We start from the raw sequence: 22,931 nt of genomic DNA on the forward strand, positions 1-22,931 counted from the left end.
CCTTTTGGTACTTTCTCATTCATCAATTAATGTTGAACGTAAGATTCGTTCCCCCTTTTTTTTGCCACAATATGTTATTTTACTATAAAATAGTAATTTTTTCCAACAAATATTCTGGGAAACCAAATGCAAATATCACCAAAGGGTGGAAGGATACCTTTGACTTTGAGAAATACTAGTGAAGCGTAGAAAGGGCAGCAAAAAAGTTAAGCAGTGTTCTTTCAAACCTCATAACTGACTGTGCTATTTCTGTTAGTTGTGCTATCTGCATGTTGGGTGGATGATACACAGGTGCCTCACTAAAGTGCATCCTACCTTCCATGTATCACTTAACAACTATCATTTTGGGCAGTTTAACCCTAACCCCTCACTTTAAGAGATCTTCCAATCAAAGCATAAAATGTAGTAGCAATACTCACTATGTGAGGAAATGTTAATGGGAAATTGTGTCCAACTTGTTCCATGTTCTTGCAACTTGGTTTGGAAGAGTCGTTTTAAGGCATGTTTGCACATTCTGCTATAAGCTTGCTTGTTGCAGTTAACTAACAGACTGTTCCTTCTCTTTCGATTATCTGATCAAAACATTCAGAAGAGCAAACTCCTGGAGTTTCTTATTGTTTTCGTTTTGCTGTCTTTTGGTGTCGAGGAGAGTATAGTTATGTTAATTATACAGTTGACTACTTTTTACGCAAAGAGATGCTTGTCACAAATTTCTGAGTGGTGTGAACCTGTTATTTTCTGAACTTAAAATTGGTAATTGATATTTCATGCTTGTAAGTAGGCTTGATTTTTAGACCTTTGATCACTGAAAGGATTTGCTCTTGACCCTTAGAAGGCATTTCATCATTGGCATTTGAGTGTGCCATCATGACTAAAGTTTGGACTTCTTAGAATTGTGTCAATGAAATAAGATTGAAAAAGTTTGAACTCATCACCTAGGGTGACTAGTGCAATTTTTCAAGTCAGCATTTAGCTTGTTAAGTTCAAATTGTTTGTCTGAGCTGACCAGTTTCCTCTCACAGTTTTGAGCTTTTCTATATTTTTGAAGTAACCTGATTAGTGTGATTCTGTTTTGGTGGGATGGGGGAAAAAATCAGTGGGTGGGGATGGGTGTTCATGCTACCAAGCAAGTTTTCTGAGTTCTGAGTTTTAATGAATCTTTCCCATAAAAATCTGTGTTGAATTTGGGGGCCGAATACACCAGCCTTCCCTTAGCATGTAGTATTTTTACTTCTTTTCTGCTTGTGCTGAAGCATAGTCCAATTGGAGAGCTAACTTTGATGAATTAAAGAAGCTCTATGTACCCTCGGAGTGTACATTAAGGGCGCGCTGGACATACTCGATGGAACAGTAGTGTTAAGTTCAAAGTAGCGTGGATTACTCCGACATCAAGAAATTGCAAAATGTATGAGAATCGTCTTTATTACAAGCTGGTCCAGTTGTTTACGCAGCGAAATATTGTGGCGTAAGATGTTGTTACATGAGATTCTCGATTTGGTTAACTTTAATTTTTTCGAGTTTGAACCATTTCTTTCTTGGTTAGAAAGGCGCTACTTTGGAGGTCTAGTTCCTGTCAGTCGCTCGTCAGAGATATGAACCTCCCCTCTAAGTGACTGGATGGGTTTCGGCATTTTAGGGGCGTGGTTGCTAGGGGAGGTTGGAGGTGCAAGGGTGGTGATTGTGTAACGTTTTTGCTTTTTATTCGTACACAGGGAGAAGAACCATTCGTAACGCACAGTTCGACATACCTTCCAAGTGAGTTTCCTGATATTTTCCTGTACTATCTACATCAGTGATTAAAAAGAAGGTTAATAAAAGAGGAAAATACTTATCTATCTGTTGTGTTTTTGTACCGCCTCTATTAAGGAACGAGAGACTTGAGTAGAAGTCACCTTTGCAACCGCTGTTTGGGATGTCACGTAACGCTCCCTCCGCTAAGAAAAAAAAACACACACACACAAATAGAAAAAACAGCCGCAAAAGAGACTTGGTGGGATGAGGGAATTTAAAGCGAAACGCAGTAGGGGAGGGAGTGGGGTGGGTTGTGGAAGAATCTATTTGAGCGGAAGCTTTCGTAGCCCTTTAATCTGAACAAACTCGACGATCTGCGTTAGATAACAAAGCTGAGATGGCTTCCCAACTCTCCTGTTTAAACCGGAGCGACTTAAGAGGTAAACTCTTCTGTCCTGCACATTAATGACCATGACCTCAATTTGAGAACTGAGGTACCCAGAAATTCAATAATCTCTTGATTTCCCTTCTGCCACGTCCTTGCTTTTATGAGTGGCGGGAAAAATTGTAATAAAGAAAGGAGAGCTATTATTTTAATTCAAGAAGTTACATGCGAGACACTGAATCAATCTCAAGTGTCTTTCTCATCCTCTTTACTTCTCGTGTCTTAAAATTCCTTGATTTCTTTCGATGAAATCGTATACGATACGAAGCCATGAGACTCAGTTATGTGACTGGGCAATATATACTTACCAAAAGCGTGTTCTTGCCCTAAATATCGAAAAGCTCTGATCATTTGCACACTCCGCCTTCTGATCCCCACCCCGATTCTGAAAAGATCTTTTCGCGAGACCAAACAAGGGGGATCTTACATGAGGATTCAGTTCCTCTCTGATGGCAGCCTTTTGTATTGATTATTACGATAAAGTTGTTATAAATCTGTGGTACATTATCTCTCTTCGCCTTTATTTAATGTCTCGACAACAGCTATTCTTGCTAGGCTAACGTTTCCAGAATAAACAAAGAAGTTACAAGCAATGGAAGGTAGACGGAAAAGTTCTTATTTCGCCAAGATCGAAAAGGCCTGGACTCAGCTTGGGTTTCGGCGAGGAGGACTGGGTGAGACAAAGAGATGAGAAATGGCGGGTAATTTGTTGTTTGATGTTTGAAGGAAAATTAAACCATGATGGAATTTGACCACAGTGTGGTCGATTTACAAGATCTTTCGGAATGGCCAGATAGTCTAGAATTTGATGAATTCTTCGATCCAAGCGAAGTCCATGAAGAACCACTAGCGAAGCGTCGAAGAACCTCTATCGAAGAGTCTCCCAAAACACACGCAGTAGGTAGGGTTTGTAATCAGTTTTAGCTTAACAGTGTCGTTAGGCGGGCCGGCCGGGTTGTCGAGGTCTTGCCTTCCGATTCTCTCCTTCGTGGAAATTTGGATGTATTTATACAATACGGCGGGTCAGCCCGTTTGCCGAAATCGCGATGTTAGTAACTGAGATCTTATAACTGGGATAGGAATTTCCGCCCCACTTACGAGGAAGAAATACTTAGGCTTCTTCAGCCACACAGCCGGTTAGCGGGGCGATTTTGCCTTAATCTTCCGTTCACAGGGGAAGGCAAGATTTCCACTTAAAGCTCTTGGATAAATCAAAGAAAGCAATAGACTGCCTGCAGGACTATGGTCTAAAACCAGTCTGGGGTTATACGAAAATCTTTCCCAACGAAAATTTTAACCAAGTTCGCTCGCCAAGATTACATTGTGATTACTGTTTTCCTGTGAACACAGATGAATTTCAACTAGGGAAAGAGTCACGACAAGGTGAGATCTTGGAAACAAGGCTGGATTTTCACTATCATTAGAGAGAAAACTTCTCTTTCTGGACTCATAATTAATAATGTCAGTCTCCGAGAATGCCTCGATTATTATTCTCCAGGGAAGATATCCCCACACTTCATTATGCATGCAGTTCTTGGATAAAGAAAACCATGGCAGATACAAGAGATTGCCTTTGGGAGTATGGCTTTGTTTTAGAATATGGGATTATCTGGAAATCAGTTTTCACCCATTATCCTGTTAAGCTTATGTGTTTTTTTTTCCCTTTTTTTATGATATTCCCAGCTTCTATGATAAGAAAACCTGTGGAGTTAAACTGCAGTGGTCACATCTCTCCTAGCAGAATTAAAGAGGCACTCTGCCAAAATGGTTACCTAGCTACTGGTATATTCAGTGCGTGAGTATTTTATTCAATAACTTTTCTTCCTGCTTAAAGGCTCCAAGGCTTCAAATCTACACAATATGGTTTTGATTGATGTTTGCCAGGTAAAACTGATGAGGCAACTTTCAAGCGAGTGTCAAAAGTAATCAGGTTTTGCTTTGATTTTGCTTTACTTTGCTCTGTGAAAACTTCAAGCAGTTTGGTTGGTTTTAGTTTGAGTTCTCACTGGCTCTTCAGTGTATCTTCCTTTCTTCTGATTGGCTGATTACTTTGGTTTTGGTTTTACAACACCCATTTGAGAAGTGCTCTAAATAGTTAAATTGAAAACTTGAAATTTTATGAACTTGACTATTAATTTTTCAAAATTGTTTTGCAAAAACTGAAAAAAATTCTTAGTACCTGTTGGTGAATTTTTGGCTGGCAGCAAAAGCTGTGTAAACTGTATACATTATTTCCCAAAAACATGTAACTAAGTGATCACGACTCTTGCTGAAAAGTCAACAAAGTACTCTATCAAGAATCTTGTGAAATAAAAAAAAAATCCTTGAAAATATAAAAGGAGGGATAGATAGGGTTCATTATGTTTTGCACTCACAACCAAACAGGTCACAATCCCACACTACACACTTGCATGTCCTGTGGACAAAGTAAACTTACTGCTTTTAATTTAGTAATTTGGATATATCAACAAAGTTGAAAAGGTAAATTGGCCACCATAACAATTACAAAAGCTGACGTTTCAAGCGTTAGCCCTTTGTCGGAGCGAATAGAGGAATTGTGGGTTGTGTGTGCTTTTAAAGGCAGAAAACGTAGCTCCATTTTCTGCCTTTAAAAGCACACACAACCCACAATTCCTCTATTCACTCCGACGAAGGGCTAACGCTCAAAACGTCAGCTTTTGTAATCATTACGGTGGCCAATTTACCATTTAAACTTTGTTGATATATCCAAATTATTTCGTTATCCCCACCGACGCAGCCCCAAACAGTTTCTTTAGAAACTATCAGCTTTTAATTTAGGTTTCTTGAGTTGTTTCATGGTATGTTTTTTCAAACAGTATGTTGATTTCAAGTCTTCGATTAAGGCCACAAACTTGTTTCAAATACTGTTTAGCATGATATGCTGTTTTTGGCAGGAAAACGAAAAAGCTAAATTTAGTTGTGACAAGGACAATAAGGCTGGGATTTCAATAACTTTTTCCATAAGCAGCTGTGCTGCAAGGTAAAAGCCACACATGAGACCCTGTTCACAGCCTGAACAGAAGGGGGTTAAGAGGTCTTACGGGGGGTGGTAGACCACAGGAAGCTGACTTTTTGAAATCTCTGATTGGGGATCATTTTGCTTGGATCCGCTGATCAAGGAACCACATAAGCACAATAATTTTGTTTTGCTATACACAGGGGCTTTAATACATGGCAGGATTTGAGATTGCCATGCAACACAGCAAACCTCAATGTCCCCCCTAGGTATGCTCCATGTGGGTACATGATTAAGTTGCTTTTCATATTTGAAGGGTTCTGCATCACGAAGATCCTTATCCAGGGTTATTCTTGAACCAGACTGTCGAGTTGTTTGGAGCTACATTTGTCTCAGGCAATGTTCTCCTTCATCAAATGGAAACATTATTCTTCATGCTGAGGTAATTAAACATTTCTTTAGATTTTTTGTTTTGAATGATGCTGGAGTTGTACTGCAGAGCTGGTACAAGAAAATTTTATCAAAGGAGTATTAATTTTTAATCAGAGACTCTCTTTAAATGTATTGTTATCATTGCCAATAACTTCCTTTTTTTGAATTGTCACAAATCAACTATGGATACACTGAACGGTATGAAAATTACAAAGAAGTTTGCTTATGCCTAAAAACTATGCAGAGGACATTTTTAGAAAATTGAGTGGGGGGTACGCACTTTACTTGGTGTGCAACAAACCCCCTCATTTCAAAATGCTCTGCTGCCCCTGAATGAGATCAAAACTCCAAATTCTTAGTTTTCCACTGAGATTAATTGAGTTACACTTTGTCTGTTGGTACTAAACGTTGCCACATGTCACAGATATTGTGGGATATCTACTGTTAGGATTAACAGATCACCATAGAGATATAAATGTTTCTTTTATTGTGACAGCAATCTTAGCATTTTTGCAATTTTCATAGGCAGCAAGTTTTCAAGTTGGAAAATGATGGAAGCATGACAACTTTATCTGGTAGATTTTTGTTTATAGTAGGGGGCAGTTTGTTTTAGTTCCCTTGAGTCACTCCCACAGATGGAGCTCTTTTGCTATTTGGAAAGAAGCCTTTTTGTTTCTGACAAATTTTGGAAGCATTTTGGAAACAAAGATCTTCAGCTTAGTGGCCAGGCACCCAGTAAAAAGCCTGACTTTTAGGTCTGGTGTCAGTCATTGTGTTGTGTTCCCTTTAATCCTTAAAATCGCACAAGTGATGAACATGTAATTTCTCCTTCCAGTCTCCACACATTATCCAGCAAACAGGTAATGAGAATATACCAACTTATCAGGTAGAAGTTGTTGTCTTGATCTGACACCAAATTCTTGTAACTTATTTACAAGGAAATGTGTAGCAGTCAGAGGGGAGATTTAAAAATTAGATCATGGCAGTTAGAGGTAACAGGGCTAAGTCAGCACTTGAGCCAAGAGGCTTATCAAGGTGGAGCTTATGGTGGTTTCCACACCTCTGCATGAAGAAAATGTTTAGATTATTGTTACTACCCCTGGATAGTATGCCAGTCCTTCACACTTGGAAGGAAATAAGCTAATTATGTCATTTTTTATATCAGATGATGTGCACTCCCGCTGTGTCGAGCTTCGAAGACAATGCAGTGAATTCTGTGCATTTCTGTTGAATTTTGCACACAAGTAAGCGAAATTTTTCGTGTATTTCGGTGGTACACGAATCGTGCGTGTTTTGCTTGACCAGCGCGCTCGTTTCCACATGTCTCGCACGCTCCTTCCCTCATTTTGTGGCCTTCGAAATGGTCTTCAGTTAACTTTTAGGTATGTTTTTTCTTTGTAATGGTACACCACTTTTGTTATTTTGATTCGAATCTGTGAAAATATATTCTTTTGTTTGTCAACAGTCATCTCTACGCAATCCAAGATTCCGTCCCAAGTAACAATCTTCTTCACGAGTGGTTCCTTCTGCCGTCAAAACTTACCAAACAACTGGAAGATTTATCACGGTTCCTCGGCCGGTTTTCTTCGCTTCCCAGTTCCTTTATCATGATAAACCCAATGAATTCAATTGGTCCTGTGCGTTTAAAAGCCGGAGGACACTTATTTCATCTCCATCTGGAGCTTAACTGGGCAGCTATTCAAACACTATGTTTGACCTGGAACAAGCAGGGTAGGAGAATATATTTCTTGTTAATTAAATGGGGGCCCCGCCGTAAGGCAGAGCTACGAAAAATTAGTCTATAGACTCATTCAACTGTTCTCCTCCACGGAAATCTTTAGTAAAAGGCGAAAGATTTATGCGTACTGAAGGAAAACCAGAGTTACTACATTTCGAGATCCAAAAGGTTTTCAAATGTGCTTAGTGTTCTAGTCCATGTGGTTTAATTTGCTTCCCACGTGGAATCACATGACTGATGCGCATGCTTGATATTGCGGAGTGTTCGCCTAATGAAAACAATCGGTTCTACGGCTTTGTGTTTTAGTGTTTAGCTCTTAGTGCCTCTAACAAGAATTTCCTAGAATTGTTGAAACTGTATGTGAATCCTCAGTTTCTCTTCGCACTCCAAACCATAGGAGAAACTTGCGGCATCAGATTACACGCTGTTTATGCTAATATTCTACCCTTTTCTCGTTTACGGTTCATTGAACTGTCGCAAAATGCTATCTTTACGATACAATGGATGCGCTGGGAAATTAATATTCATTTTTCCAACTTTAACACGAGGACTGGCAAATGGTGAATTTTAACGAAAAAACATGTTAGCAATCTTCTCTATAAACGCGGTTGCTGCTTTGATAAAATGATATGGTTATCGTTGAGAGAATAGGACTGTTATCCATCCAGGGCTCGAAATAAACGCTCGCAAACTCGCAAAGTGCGAGTGATTTTGATAATCTGCGAGTAAGAAAAATATCCACTAGCAAACGTTTGCGAGCTTGAATCATCCATGTCTCCCAAACATTTAGAGAAAGCTGTTTGAACGCAAGAATAAATGTACGAACGACATCTGAGGAAAGTAAAACAGTGGACGCTGAGCTATTTGATAGTCACTGGTCAGCGGTATTACACCGAGGCTCTTTGCCAAACCCGCGCATTTGCGTGTTGTTGTCATTCCTCGCGGTTTTGGATTTATCATTTTAATCACATATGTCAAGTATATTCTTTGTTCAAGAGTACTAGTGCATGTGGCGATGAATTTGCTACTGGTCTCGCCAGTTTGCTAGTGAAAAAAAAAAAAATCATACTAAACTAGCAAAATTTTGCATGTGGACTCAAAAGTTAACTCCGTGCCCTGTTATCTGTGACTAGTTTCGAACGTGTGTCGGTACGTTCGTAGCTATGCTCCATTGAATCACCGGGCACGCTTAGAACACAAGAACAACCAGAATAAAAGTGTTATCTATTGTATTTATGCTACAGAACTTAGAGCAAGGTTGCACGAGTCATGGGAAATCTAGAATGCTATGGAATTGTGCAATGTGTAATTTTCCAGGCGGGAAAAATCGCGAACGTGCGGGTCGTGGAAAATCAAAGAAAAGAAGAGAAAATTATGTTTCTGACATACGTAATACAGGAAATATCGTCAGTAAAAGATCATTCAAGATTATTTTAGAAACCATCTGCTCTTATTTTACGTCATGGAAAACGAAAGAAAAAAATGTAGATCAAAAAGTTATGGAAAGTCATGGGATTTCACGAGCTCGAGAGAATACGAGCCTTGTGTCAAACATTTCTGTTTTTCGTAGCCTGTTCCTTCTGCGATGTCCTTTAACAATTTTTGTAGTCATCTATATAGCGAGGAAGAGACTTTTCAAGGTTGATGTAATTACAATTAAACGATGAAATGTAGGGTCAGTCTTTTCGCTAAGAAGTAATTTTGTGGAGCTGTTCGGAAATTTATGTTATTCCTTTCACTCCGGTTTCCAAACTGGTTTCTCTGTAAGATTTCTTTATGGACTCACATTAACTAACCCTCCATAGTGACTCACATTTTAACTTCTAATGGCGGTTTCAATATGTTATCTCGCAAACAGTTATTTGGGAGAATTACCGATCGGATCAGGGGAGTTAAAGAGAATGAACTAAATATTTCTTATTTCTTGTTTTTGAACCGCAAGGGAACCATTCCAGTTTTATGTTCACTCAGTAACTCTAACGATCATCAACGACTGGTGGAGTTGGTGTGGGGCAAGGGGAACTCTTGCACCTCACGAACTTTGAACATAATTTTGACAATACTTCGTGTCATAATCTTTATTTGAAATTTTTATTTCTCCTCTGTTAAGTTAAAATTCTAGGAGCCTATGAATTTTTTTCTAAATCTTGAAAACTGTAAAATCTCAATTTTTAATTTTACTTCTCCACTGTTAAGGGCATTTCTACGAGCTTGTTAAATCAAAAATTCTTAAAACTGTTTTTCATTAACCTATATTCTACACTTCTTTCTGAAATTTGTTCCAATTCGTTGTGCAGTTTTTTTTTCCCATAACGCGTTATTTTTGTGTGACAAATGCTGTTATGTTACCCGCGTGTCCCATGAAAGAGTTAGTCTACTGTAAGATATGATTGACAACATCTCAGCAGTACTGAAAATGTGAAATGTGGGAAAGAAAACGATGCGGAATGACAGAGCTAAATCAAGAAAGAATTGGACAGGTTCTTTTGCGCATGATTCTCTCTTATCTGACTGACACTCCGTTCAGATAGAAACAGTGGAAAAGGAGTTCTTCCCAGTGCGGGTTGTTGAAGCCGCGGTGAATCACAAACGTGTCAGCACTGAGGCAGTCTCCGAGTCCAGGAACTTGCCAAATAGTTGCTTCCTTCTTGTGCGAACAAGTGTTCCACCACACCTTTTTACTTCGCTCAGGCCAGCCCCGTCCAATAACGCTCCAGTGAAGGCACACAATGGCGTTGGTGGGCGGCGCTTCCAAGCCGACGCCCAACACGTGACCGAGGCAGAAGTATCCCGGAGGAGGCACAGGCCGCCATACTGCTGCCTCTGTATTGTTGTTCTTGGCATCTGACCTCCAGAGTTCTTGGTAAGTTATCGGATGCCTTAGAAGACCCTTGTTTCCTCTCTCTTTGACAACAAGCACTTTCGCTCCCTGTCCCGCTTGACTGTACCCGCGCTCTGCATAGTGTCCCAGGGGCGAATACCCGATTGGGGCCTGAGGAAGATACACGCTAAGCCGCTTGGACTCCTCGCACTCGTGACCCTTGTAAATGAGCGCTAGCTCGTCTCTGTTGAGTTTCTTTATTGACAAGGAAGCGTTGAAAGGAGCTGGAACAACCACGGGTATCAAGGACCAGAACTCTGAGATGTGAGGCGCAGATTTGGAATCGCTGCTTAAGAACAGGCCCAGGTTTACATATGAATAACTGGGAGCCAGAGACCATAAGCTGGCCATACGGGACTCTTCTACCCACACGCGACGACCAGGAATTCCTTGATCGACCATAAGTCTGTGTACGACGCACACGTCTCCGACCGAGGGTGGATCGTAACTCGTCGTCGCTAGATGACCCAGCGCAACGAAGTTTAGATTCGGAACTTTTGGCTTCCAAAATGCCAGCACTCCATTGTGGCCAGAACCCGATCCTCCATTTCCATCGCTGGACCCCTCATCGTCGTTATCACCACTGTATCCGCGTCCGCTACCAGGTCCCTCGCTGCTCCATACCTGGACAAAGCCCTTGGCTTTGGCAAAGAATTTTGTGTGTTTCATCTTGATGCACACCATGACACCGTGGTTGGGCTTGTTGATGTCCCCCTCCTGCGCGTAATCTCCAAGCATGCAATACCCGGGGGGGCAGTCAGGCCTGTAGATGGTGAGTCCATGGCCGTAGGGATCGGTATATATCTTGGTTGCTATGGATATGATTATCATGCCAATCCCTGTAGCAGCCATCTTACCTTAAAACAAAAGCAACCTCGTTAAACTTCAGCGAACAAGTTAGGACTGGTTTTAGTTTTGCATTTAAATGGTAGCGAGGTCAGCGCAAAATGCAGTGGAGCAAAACAAATGATTTACTTTCGATACTCATTGGAAATCGCTCCGTGAGAGCGTGTTTGTTTTGCAGGTTAAGGTCAAGCTTTGCATGTTCTTAGTTTGCTTTGAAGGCCTACATCACCTTAAAAAATTATCGGAATTTCTTGCACCCTGAATGCATGTTCATACCGCACGCATAGACCTAATCATTAGATCAGAAATATGCCATTCAATTAGTAAATTCGCCTCTTCATGAATTCATGGCAGACATTCGTTTTTGTCGAAAAGAAATTGTCATTCAGTGCTCCTCAAGTGCCAAAATTAAATACTTTTTTACTGTTTTTTTTTTTCTGGTGCAAATTCCAAGCCGGAAAAGATATGTTAAAAATGAACCAAGAATGTAGCTTTGTGGTGTCTAAAATCATTTTTCTTTTCTGGTGTATGTTGTCAAGTCGAGCCGATCTGATTGGTCCTGATTTACGAGTTATTAATTTTGCCAAACGTCTATTAAAATGAAACTCAGTTATGTACAAGATTTTCCTTATTAGCCGAAAGGCGCAAAGATCACTTAAACACGGGTGTGCAATCTTACTTTGAAGTGATATTCAATCGTTATCCGTGTATTTCAAACGTTTTTTTAATCTGGCTGAACTTTAATCTTCATCCTCATTAATTTGACGAGAGAGAAACGCAAAACAGCATTAAAGTAAGGGATAAAAAGATTTTGTTTCACGAGACCACGTAGCCACCGATAACTGCAGATAAGCGGGCCTCAAATTGGTGTATCTGAACTACAACTTTTCCTTATGTCATATTAACTGCAGCTGGACTGTTTTTTGACGTATTAGCAATGACTATAGAAACAAGGGTCGTGAGAACGCATTGTTCTTTTTTTCCAACCAAAATCTGATATCATATTTAATGAAAGCCGCAACCAACTCGAAAAGGATGAAGAATCGCCTAATAAAGTTTAGAAACCAAGCTCCTTTAGTAACTGTACCTTGCCGTTGTTTTTCACTTCTGATTATTTTATTGACCATGACGCAAGGGTCCTAAATCTGTAAGCATTACCTTATTTTAAGAACTGCGGGATGTATTTAGGAACGCTGGATAAAAATGGAAAGTTCAAAGCTCGATTAGTGGACCACCACAAATTACTAATCCGCTCAAGAATGCTCGGTTGTAGATTTTAAAAACATGCTAGGGAGAAAGAGGTGAGAGAGATTTCTTTCACTTCTTCACCATATGATAACACTGAGGCTATAGTATTTATATGAAAAGTTGTTACCCTATCGTCAAATGTGATAGAATTTTTGCAGGAAGCTAGTATTTTCGATGAAAAACATACTTGTGTGAGATGAGAACTTCGCACTTATACTCCACCTACTATAACAGTCCAGTTTGCCCCCGTTTAAGCTGCTATAGCAGAGTGGTTACCTCCATGCTTTTTTCAGTCTCAGTGGGAAGAATTATTTCTCCCCGTTCGAATTCGGGTTACAAATCGAAGTGCTACACTGAATATGGATATTTAACATTACTTAAAGCTTGGCTCATAGGGCCTGTTAGAATGTGAATCTTAATAAAGTAGAAATCCTCAGTTTTTTTCGTTGAATTACCTAATTAACCTAACATGATCACATATTTTTAACGAAAAAAGGATTACCGACCTGATTTTAAGATCTGAAGAAAACTCTGTTCACGTGTGAAAAGTAGACATTTTAGTTGTCTCCAAAACCCTGGAAAACTTTGCAAAGACCTGTACAATGTTGTCATCTTTACGTACTACTGGCACTCTGTCTTAACTGACACGCAATTTTTTATAAAGTTATGTGCTCGTGTAAACACTCTTTTACCGTTAGTTTACGCCTGCCCAGGGGAAATAATCTTTACCAACAGCTTGTGGATATTGAAAAACTTACCAAGGTCGGAGTGATGTCAACGTCGGTCTCTGCCTAAGAAGCGAACCTTTCTCTCGGCGTAGCTTTGTTCGTGTGCGCTCTTCAGCGCGTTGGATGTGTTTATATCTCCGCCGAGCGGAAATTGGCCTGATATCCCATTCAAGATAACCTTAAGACCTATGGTTCAGTAATCGGATACTATTGACTTCAGAGAAGTATGGGGTTCTTTGTTGGCTAATGAAAGAATGTCCACCTCGCGACAAGGGCGTGATCATGAACGTCAGGAGCAATTTTGTCCCATTTGTGGCGTTTATTTGTTTTACACCTGGTTGTTATAGTTGTCTTTGCCTGATCCGCAACATCGGAAACCGCAAATTACTTTAACTCCGGATTAAAGCCCTAGCTTCCTTTTTACGGAAACGAGTAATTGAATTATTGAAAGGATTTGCTGCTTTTTAAAGCATCACGCTTTCTTTGGTTACTGCTTGTTGCCCCTTTTAGAAACAGCTCTCCATGTCTGACGCTGCAAATTATATTTGTTAAGAGTTAATTTGATAGATTTGTTTTGCAAAAACATGTAAAAATAGAAACACTGTGGAACGTTCGCTAATTGAAGCCCAACGTGCGATATTTCGGCTCAGTTTACGCCTATTTTAACACCTTCAACTATACCGGAGGTTTGATTGCAGTCTGGGACATTAAATTTTCAGAAAATTTGAGAGTCGTAAGAAAGGAACTACAATACTAATTTTCCTCTTAATACACAGCACAATGAAAACAAAAAGTGCTTTTATCGCGGCAGATTGCGCTTTTAATGATCCGCAGCTCTCTACCATCATTGATTGCTTGATCAGATCAGGTAATTCGTTCGTCGTGGTGGTGAAAGAAGGAAAAACTAAGTAACATGTTGTTCTTTATCACCCTTCTGTCTCATCAGGGCTGCTTTTTATTAATTTTTAATTCATCCCAGTTAAAAAGGCGACGAACCCTATCAGTTTCCATTTCATTGCGTCGCATTCATTAATTACCCTAATGAGGTGTCTGCGTGCTCTTGGTGAAAGGTTGTTTGTAGATCGCACAGAATATTAGGTAAAAATTTTCACCCATCTGTCCTTTGCCCTGCATTTGAAGAGAGTGGCTTTCAAGGACAGGATGTCCAGGATTGGCTCGTAAACTCAGCGCAGGCTCATTGGGAAGGAATCCCTCCAGTGTCTTCGCTAGGTGAAGATGCTTCACACGAAGCTTACAGATGGAAGAAGTTTCCAGGTCGCTCGTCGCATGGACGCCGTATCCCAAGGCTTCATTGGTGACAAGCTTAAAATTCTTTCTTCATTTTGAAACATAGCTTTGAAACATCTGCTGACACTTAATGATTTCAAAATAAAATTTTGGCGATGGCTTCGTTGCTACAAATCTTTATCAGAAAGTTGCTACCTTGCCAACTTTGCATTTTATTGGAACATGTTCATGACCTCTAAGGACGTTTTTTTCCAATTATGATTCTTTCGTATGACATAAATTAATTAATAAGTTTTAACACAATACGTCAAAATTTCGCCAGGGCGAAATTTGAATTTAATCGTTTTTCCACGGCCCGTTGTAATTTTTAAATCGTAATCGTTAAACAACATTTGTAATAAATTGTTTGGTCTTTGTGGATGGAAGAGGTGAATATTTTTCATTTATGTGCAGATAATAATCGTATTATTTTCATGAGTAGATCTCAAGATGTTTTAAGAATGACCAAAAAAGAACGACAACAGTGTAACGTGTGATAAAACCACGCCCTCTTGATAAGCAGTACAGAGGCGAGAAAACTTTTCACGCATTAACGAGAACAGAGGAAGAAACATATTTAAATCGTAGCATAAAAGCTTTGGAATCTGCCATTTCAGGCCCTATTTTGATGAGGAGTTTTAACAAACGTAAATGATTTAACTGAAGCAATAGCTTAAGAATTCTCCGACATCGGGCGCTACCTTAAAATGTTGATTTCTTGGTATTATCTGTATTGTTTTGCAACAACGTTAAAGAGCGCATTGAACAGCGACTTAAATTGCTACTTTACGATAAGAAATGATTCACATTCTTCCTGACCATGAGGTACAATTGCACTAAGCGTTCTGTGAGGAGCCAAATATCCTCCACATTTACAAATTGGAGTCATGTTGTATGTAGTTCTTTACACTGTTCTGTACACTGTTGTCAAATTTCGGTGATATCAAAGTAAACTTCCACCGGCGATGAAATCCGGATGTTTTTGTCTTTAATTGCTCTTTCCGCTTCCAAGAATTGTTAACACGCTCTATTATCTTATCATGCGAGAGATTTGTTTTGAATTGTTGAACAATTGAGAAGCCATATGTTGCACTGTTGCATAAACACATTCCTGTCGACCTTGGTGTTTCATGACATTACTCTGTAGATAAAATTTAGAAAGAAAAATGCCTCGTGCACACACCTCAGAATGTGTACCTGAAAGTGTGACCAATTCGCGGCAACTGACCTCTTTTCTGTGTTAAAAACTCAACGCCGTAGCCTTTTTAGACGCATTCGCTTTAACCTTTTCTCTCTCTTACAAATGATTACAAAATTTTGAGAGGCTTAGTAATAATTTAATCTCTATCATCCTGAGAATGATGCGCTTAGTAATTTGACTTAATCCTTTAAATCCCAAGATCGGATTATAACTCTCCCTTCTAGTCCCTTTACATTTCTTTATCATGGAGCGAAAAGAATTTGTTGTCATTTGAAGATACCATTCATTCATTCATTCTTTTATTCACACTTATTCTACTAAAAATACAACAACGAGAAAGAGAAAAAGTAGGGAAAAAAGAGGAGAGTTCTAACTATACATGAATTTACACAAAGCAGTGGAAAGAGTGAGTAGTAGCCAAAGGAGCCAAGCTTTCGAGTTGGCCACTACCACGGAGCAGTTACGGATGGGTGAAAGTTAAATACACTTAAGGAGATAGCACATATACTAAATAGGTAAAATAGAACCCTATGATAGGTTAAAGTTGTTCAAGATGTCTGCCTGCCAATGAGTAGGAAGAGTTTATATTCTTTTTTAAAGCTTTTGGCAGGGAGACACTTTATATTTAGTAGGTATCGTTTGCCAGATCTGTGATGCCACCCCAGCTCTATGTTAGAAGAGAAGTTACAGGTCTTAGTCTGTCCAGTGTGTGCCGAAGGATCAAGCAGGTGATGTCTCTGAACAGTTGCGCAAATACAAACTATTCAGTCTTTTATTGTTAAACTGCTCAAAACAGCCACAAATGATGTTTTTACCAACAAAAAAAACAACAACAACAACAACAACGACAAGAACGCTACTTCCGACGCCTAATATACCAGCTCTTATTTATGTATGACATCAGGATCCTAGGCTCCTTATCAAAAAAAAAAAATCACTTTTTTTGAATAGCAAAAATGAGAAGAAGAATAGCGCAGTTGCCAACGGCTTCCTTTCTCCTTTTTTTTGCGATCCATAAACAGAGATTCGTTATCTTCGTTTTTTATGAGCTTATAGCAGTTTGTATCTGACAAGAGGTCAATGACGGTAAGTAGAGATCATTTCAAATCATATCTTATCAATTTAGACGCCCTCAGGCTATTGCGAGTGTATTCAGCTCAACACAACCGCATTTGAGCTTCGTTGCGTGAGTTTTATATCTCCGTCTGCATCCAGGAAGGCAAAGAATGTATCGTGAGTGATGAGATAATAGGAAATGAACTTGTGGAATGCCAGGTTTACAATAATGATATTGATTTAGTCTCTGTGTTGTACGGTATTTGTCTGTCAGTGCTCTGTTCCTCGCATTTCATAAGTCGATTGTTTGAGTAACAGCTGGCGGTGGCCATTGCCTTCATGTAAGTTTGCATGGAGATTGACCATGTGATATCCCGTCATGTTCCCATCGCCGCATTATAATCCTTACACCTTCCTTTTTCGTTACAGATTAAAAATTGTTTGAAGTTTCGTAAGTTAATTTTTTTTTTCGCTGCAAAACAATGAATATCAAATATATAGGGCTTCTTTGTTATTTGAAGTCAAAGTCATTACAGCAAACTTTATTTAACAGCAAAAGTTGCAATTTGCGCCAAAAATATTGGATTTGCACTTCATTTATCAAAAGAACTTCAAGTTAAAATTTATTAATTTGAAGAAGGCGGACAGTCGTTAGTGAGTTAATTGCGGTTTATTTTCGGACACATTCTGGTCTGGGTCTCATCGGCTTATCCTATAATTCATGTTGATTCTGTCAGCAATGCTGCGAACTTTTTCAAAATGTCTAGGCCTTTCGTCTCAGCCATTTAATCAGATTTTTGCTTTTAGGTCCTAAGGAGTAGGCGGTAGGGTGGTCGTGTGGTTTAGGGCGGGTATTTAAAATCTGCAGTTCCTGCGTTCAAATCCTCTACTTTGACTTTCGAGTGGATCTGTTTTCTCGATTATTTCGAATTCATGCCTTGAACATAGCAAGTGTTCCAACCTTCGACCGTTTCAGTTGCACGCCATCGCTACTAAGCTACTCAGGGGTTCAATTAAAGTCGTTTACCGGAGGTGTACCACCGCCATCTGTATAGGCTGCCAGCGGGCTTTTGCGTTTGGGTCTTGCGCTTGCTGGAATGAAAGTATCTCTGAACCGATTTGTTTTAAAGGAAACTCTAAATGGTCTACGCCTAATTAACACAGATGTGCTAGATACATTCACACGTTACTAAAGTTATTTACTTTTTTATTTAATTTTGAACCATGGGTGGATGATCTTGTTAGGGCACTAAACATAAATAAAAATAGTCGTGTGGGAAACAAATACCGATCATGTGAAAGTGTAGTGTGATCGTCCGGGTGAGTGTAGTCCTGAGAAGGACTGTTGTCGGTGGTAGTGACTGACGTTTCGACAACCTGTGCGAAAGTCATCATCAGAGTCAAGTGAATAGCTGTTGTCAGTAGAATGTTCTTATTTCAGTTCGTGTAAAATGATTGGTCAGTTTTGCCGTGATGTTATTGGCTGTAAGACTCAAGTGGCGTAAGTCGGTCGTGATTGGTCTGTTTCGATCCGTCGGTAAAGTTTGGTCGTTCTGTTCGGTTCGTTTGTAATGTTTATGTCGTGAATGAGTCGTTTGTATGGAGCCGGTAGAAGTTGACACCTGTTTAGGAGAGTCTGTTCTAAGTTAGTAAACCAGCTTTGCAGATTCAGTCGTTGAAAGTAGTCAGTGCTGTAGGTTAGGCATTGCGCAGAGTCCCAGTCAATATTGTGGTTCGTAAGTCGATGATGTTCAGTAATGTCATTGTTGACATCACCTTTCCTCGTCGCCCGTCTGTGTTCAGTCAGTCTTGTTGCGAGGTTTCTGCCAGTCTCTCCGATGTAGGAGGCTTGGCATTCGGAGCAATTGATCTTACAAATCGCTCCCTGTCTGTTCCTCGGTTCGTCCTTGTCTTTAACGATGGTTGGTAACTGACGTAGTGTGGTGATCGGTTCGTGGGCGACGCGGATATTGAAGGGTTGTAAGATGCGCGAGATGTTCTCAGACATGCCTTTTATGTACTTTTTATGTACTGTTTCCCAACTAATAATATACATGAAAAAATTTTTCAGTTCTGATTGCTTACGATGAATGCAGTTTTCAGTTAATTCAGTGCAGAAAAGAGTTAATTCAGTGCAGAATAGGGTTAATTCAGTGCAAAGAAAGAAACAAACCAGACATTCTGATTGGTCAGAATGATTGGTCAATGTCACGTGCAGGGTTCGAATAAATTATTTTTGCACGTGATGCGCGCGCTTTTCTTCTGCGTAGTTATGAGGAGCTACCTCGTATTCTTTCATGTCTATTATTAATAGATAATCACAAGATTTTCTCGTGCAATTTGGAATGAATAAGCGCTTGTAAATTTTTTCAAAGACCACAAATTGCACTCGCCCTACGGGCTCATGCAATTTTGTTAGTCTTTGAAAAAATTTGCTTGTGCTTATTTATTACAAATTGCACTCGAAATCATGTGATTACCTTTACTTATTGATCGACAGTCAGCACTACAAACTTCACAGAAAGAAAATTCCGACCGCATTCCATTTACCCTCACATTTCACCCTCACAACCACTCAGTTAAATCCATTATTCTCATTTCATTCAAACGCGACAAAAACATAGGCAATTTTTTGGTCAGAAGTTCATTACAAACTAATGACCAACCCGGCACTTTTAGATGCGCTCACGCGCGATGCAAAACTTTTCCTTTCATTCACAACGCTGAAAAAATATTGGGACCCAAATAATCCATTAAGGTGGCTGAACACAGTTTTCGCGCGCGCTTATGCTGATGTAATTCAGCGCGCGCACAAGGATTGTGAAAAACAAACGCGCCGTCAATATAGCGGTCATTTTATTTACTCAACACGTACCCGCACTATCTGTGCTATTTTTCTCTATAGTTGATGCAGTGTATTGAGGGCTTTCATCTTTTCTTACAAAGATATGTTAGAATGTTAACGGTGCAAAGAACCCAGCAATTCTCAGCTTTTTCGTCGTTACTGAAAGAGCCCAGTTAAATACAGCGCATGCGTAGTGAGCCAAAAAATTGTGATTGAATGAAAAATTGCTTTCTTAGAAATATGCCTATTTCTTGAGAACCACTCATTAGAATTTCACGAAATTTGGCACGAAAATGCTTTAGGAAATAAGTAACTAGAGTATTAAAAAAATGATTTTAAACAAAGGAAATTCTAGAAAATCGAGTGAACCTTCAACAAGGGATAATTGAAGATCTCTGTTAAATTGTTAGCAAAATGATGTTAACTTGTGGGTATCGTTACAAGCTCGTTGCACGTAAGTTATAAAGAAAATCTAATGGCTAGATTTTCCACAAAAACAAAACCGATTTTAATTGCCTCTTTATATCTATTCATGCCGCCATGGCAACGACATATACGTCAGCTTAACTTTCACAAAAACAAAGTTTGTGTTAACTTGCTTGCTGCCAGTTTTGGCGACCGAGAGATCAAGGGTTTTAGAGAAAATGGTGAAAGAAACAAGGTATCAAAAACTGTGTTCAGCTACCTTGAGATCACTGATCATTTCACGTGTACCTTAGCCAACGTCATCTATTGCATAACTTGCACTTATTGCAAAAAGCTATACATCGGTGAAACAGGAAGACGACTAGGTGATCGATTCCGATAACACCTTCGCGACATAGAAAGGAATGACAAAGACGCATCAAAACCAGTCGCTAGACACTTTAATCTATCAGATACAATGAAATATATGAAGTTCATATATTTTATAGATTTATCATAGATTTATCACTTTCACGGGTTTATTACGAATCAACTTAACGGCCTGCTCCCAGTTGGCTTGTTAGCTCAATTGGTAGAGCGCTGCATTAGTATCGCAGAGGTCAGTGGTTCGAGTCCCGTACAGGCCTGATTTTTTTCAGGTCTGATTTTCGCTATTGCTTAAATAGCGCTATCTACTGCGAGGATCGTGCATCATACGTACTTTAATCTATCTAACCATTCTAAGCAACACATGGCAATCTACGGTCTTTCCTTCCATTTAGGTAGCTCGGAAAAGCGCAAAACTCTCGAACAAAAGTTTATCTTCCAAATCGGCACTCTTAATCCCACAACGAACGCTTTTCATTCTACTAATTTATTTGTGTTTTTCTCGTCGCCATGCTCCCACCAATACCGTAGCTTCACTTTCTGCATATAAACCCACACACAACCCACAATTCCTCCATTCGCTCTGACGAAGGGCTAACGCTCGAAACGTCAGCTTTTCAACTCATCACGGTGGCCATTTTACAATTTCAACTTAGTTGATATTACCAAATTACCTTGTTACCCCCACCGACGCAGCACCACAGTTTTTTTTATAAACTTACCCTTATTAAAATCTGTGGCTGTCTGAAATCGTTGATGTAAAAAGTTTCCAGACCGCAAGGATAGTGCTGAAATATGATTTAAGAGGTCCAGGAAAAAGAACAATTTTATATCCCCACCCCTCTCTCCTTTTTGTGGAGCAATATTATGCCACTAACATTGTAACGTGGGGGGGAGAGCTAGAAAACAAAAGAATGGTAGCTAAGTTTCAAGTAGAATAATTTTTGTCGAAGGTCGTGGTTGATGAACGGGGCTTGGTCCGTCAGTCTGCAGTCACCATTGTGTACAGCCTGTATGTCTGATGGGCCCTGGGTAATTTATATTTCAGGTCAGTCCGACAGTTTCTCTTCGGATCAATTTGTTGACGTAATAAACAGCCTGAAGAGATACACATTTTCATTCCTTTGGGACCTGATAACGTTAGCCGTTTCCATCTATAACAAGGTTTGTACCTGGATATTCGAGATAAGTCTTCGTTTCTGCATTTTTAAAAGCAATTTTTGATTGATTTTCGAAACTAACCATAATTACAAAAGCCAATCAGGTTTAAGGCAAATATCACCTAAAAAACAAAGTAAAAACAAGTAAACAGGAGTGATCAAGTCGGGTATTATTTTTGAATCTGATTGGTTGAGATTTAGGCGTGAGACTTCTAGACCAATCACAGATCATGATAAAGCTGGATTACCTGGAATCGACGCAAACTGACGGTGTATTTTATTTTACAGGAAAATCAGTCAAACGTCCTTCAGGTATGTCCGTTTCCCTGTGGCTGCGTGGGTGAACTGTGGATTATGTTGATCCATTTGATGGATCATCTAAGCATCAAAACAGATCTCGAGGTATGAGTGGCTTCTTAAGTAGGTGATCATGACTGATCACACATTGCCGTTGGATAACTCTTGTACAACATGTAACTGAAAATTTGATAACAATTCCTAATGCAGAGCTTTTAGCGCATCTCTGTTTGTTTCGTAGTCGTTCTGGTCGGCGGTTTCCTCCATCATGTCAGAGATTCTTAATCCTAAGGAGTCTGAGCCCGATAGTCAGGACTCTACCGCGCAGCCCTGGGTCGAGTCCTGTGGTAAGTACTGGTTGATTTTACGAGTCTTTTACAGTTGAGTTTTCATTTTTCTGTAGTTATGGCAAACAATTATTTATTAGTAGAGAGCTTTTTCCGGTAAGGAGCAGGAAGTGATGCAGATTTATTAATTTTACCTCACAACACTCTGTAACCAATCAAGGAAATTTGGGCTATCTTCTGAACCAATCAGAGGCAAAACTGACACCAGTAATGTATTCTCTTGGTGTCGTCATTGGCTTCTTTTTATTATATCTGATAAACTTCTATGGTTACTTTTAATTTGGCCTGATGACACTGACAAAAGCTCTGTATTTTCCAACCTTTTCTATGTGGATTGGATGTTTCAGCTCCTCCAGGTTTCACAGTGAAGACGCCTGTTAATTTCTGTTGGTGGTTGTTGACGCATTTGTCCCCTCTCTACTGGTTTACAGACAAAGGAGTGTACTCACAAAGGAAAAAGGTAAATGTAATAAGGTGGGGAGGGGTGGGAGAGGTAGATGAATCAGCACAGTACTTAACCGTCAACCAAGGCATGCTCTAATACTATGACGTCACGCAACCTTGTTCCCAGGGCCTATTCCCACCCAGCACCCCCCCAACTAAGGGAAAAGGCCCTGGGAACGAGGTTGGACGTCACGCTAACCCCCAGGTTGAGAAGTGCAGTGGGAAGGGAGAGCTTTGATTCTGATCATTTGATATAAGTTGAGACTTGGATGTTTTTTTTCCTTGCTTTTTCACATTCTTTCTCAATTTGATGCTTATCCATACGCTTCTGCAAATATATCATCATACAACGAATAATAGAGCCTTGTATAATGTGACTCTATTAGAGCCATTTTCAACTGAGTGTCTTAAGAAACCCCAGATTACACTGGTTTTGCTTCACTACCCTCTATGATTGGTCTAGAAAACTTGCATCA

At 39.7% G+C, this 22,931-nt stretch overlaps 2 protein-coding genes and 1 non-coding gene across 5 annotated transcripts in view; 1 reads left to right on the top strand and 2 right to left on the bottom strand.

The window, feature by feature from the left end:
• The first annotated feature begins 2,835 nt into the window (after positions 1-2,835).
• LOC111323664 (protein MMS22-like) overlaps positions 2,836-22,931 on the top strand; it is a 37,303-nt gene continuing 17,207 nt past the window's right edge. The window contains exons 1-10 of one of the 3 annotated variants that reach the window (XM_088730225.1): positions 2,836-3,077; positions 3,860-3,971; positions 5,470-5,595; positions 6,111-6,160; positions 6,751-6,829; positions 7,051-7,316; positions 21,256-21,371; positions 21,656-21,769; positions 21,906-22,011; positions 22,359-22,471. In XM_088730225.1, coding sequence (XP_088586351.1) covers positions 2,915-3,077; positions 3,860-3,971; positions 5,470-5,595; positions 6,111-6,160; positions 6,751-6,829; positions 7,051-7,316; positions 21,256-21,371; positions 21,656-21,769; positions 21,906-22,011; positions 22,359-22,471 — 1,245 coding nt within the window. In that variant the 5' untranslated portion in view covers positions 2,836-2,914. The remainder of the gene's footprint in view (positions 3,078-3,859; positions 3,972-5,469; positions 5,596-6,110; positions 6,161-6,750; positions 6,830-7,050; positions 7,317-21,255; positions 21,372-21,655; positions 21,770-21,905; positions 22,012-22,358; positions 22,472-22,931) is intronic. The other 2 variants (XR_015990604.1, XM_088730224.1) reach the window with 2 other exon arrangements.
• LOC148725774 (U5 spliceosomal RNA) lies at positions 7,350-7,470 on the bottom strand. Its single transcript, XR_015991303.1, has one exon. It is a non-coding gene; the product is annotated as a U5 spliceosomal RNA (small nuclear RNA).
• On the bottom strand, positions 9,387-13,166 carry LOC111323675 (uncharacterized). The gene is made up of 2 exons (XM_022927085.2): positions 13,057-13,166; positions 9,387-11,061 (listed from the first exon to the last, which is right to left on the bottom strand). Exon 2 carries the CDS (start codon positions 11,054-11,056, stop codon positions 9,827-9,829), a length of 1,230 nt encoding a protein of 409 aa, XP_022782820.2. The 5' UTR covers positions 11,057-11,061; positions 13,057-13,166; the 3' UTR covers positions 9,387-9,826.

The sequence above is a fragment of the Stylophora pistillata genome, chromosome 8 (assembly GCF_964205215.1).
Source record: "Stylophora pistillata chromosome 8, jaStyPist1.2, whole genome shotgun sequence".
NCBI classification, from domain to species: Eukaryota; Metazoa; Cnidaria; class Anthozoa; order Scleractinia; family Pocilloporidae; genus Stylophora; species Stylophora pistillata.

What these genes read in the sequence shown, in the direction of transcription:
- LOC111323675 (XM_022927085.2), bottom strand. Translation starts at nt 11,056, where the DNA reads ATGGCTGCTACAGGGATTGGCATGATAATCATATCCATAGCAACCAAG.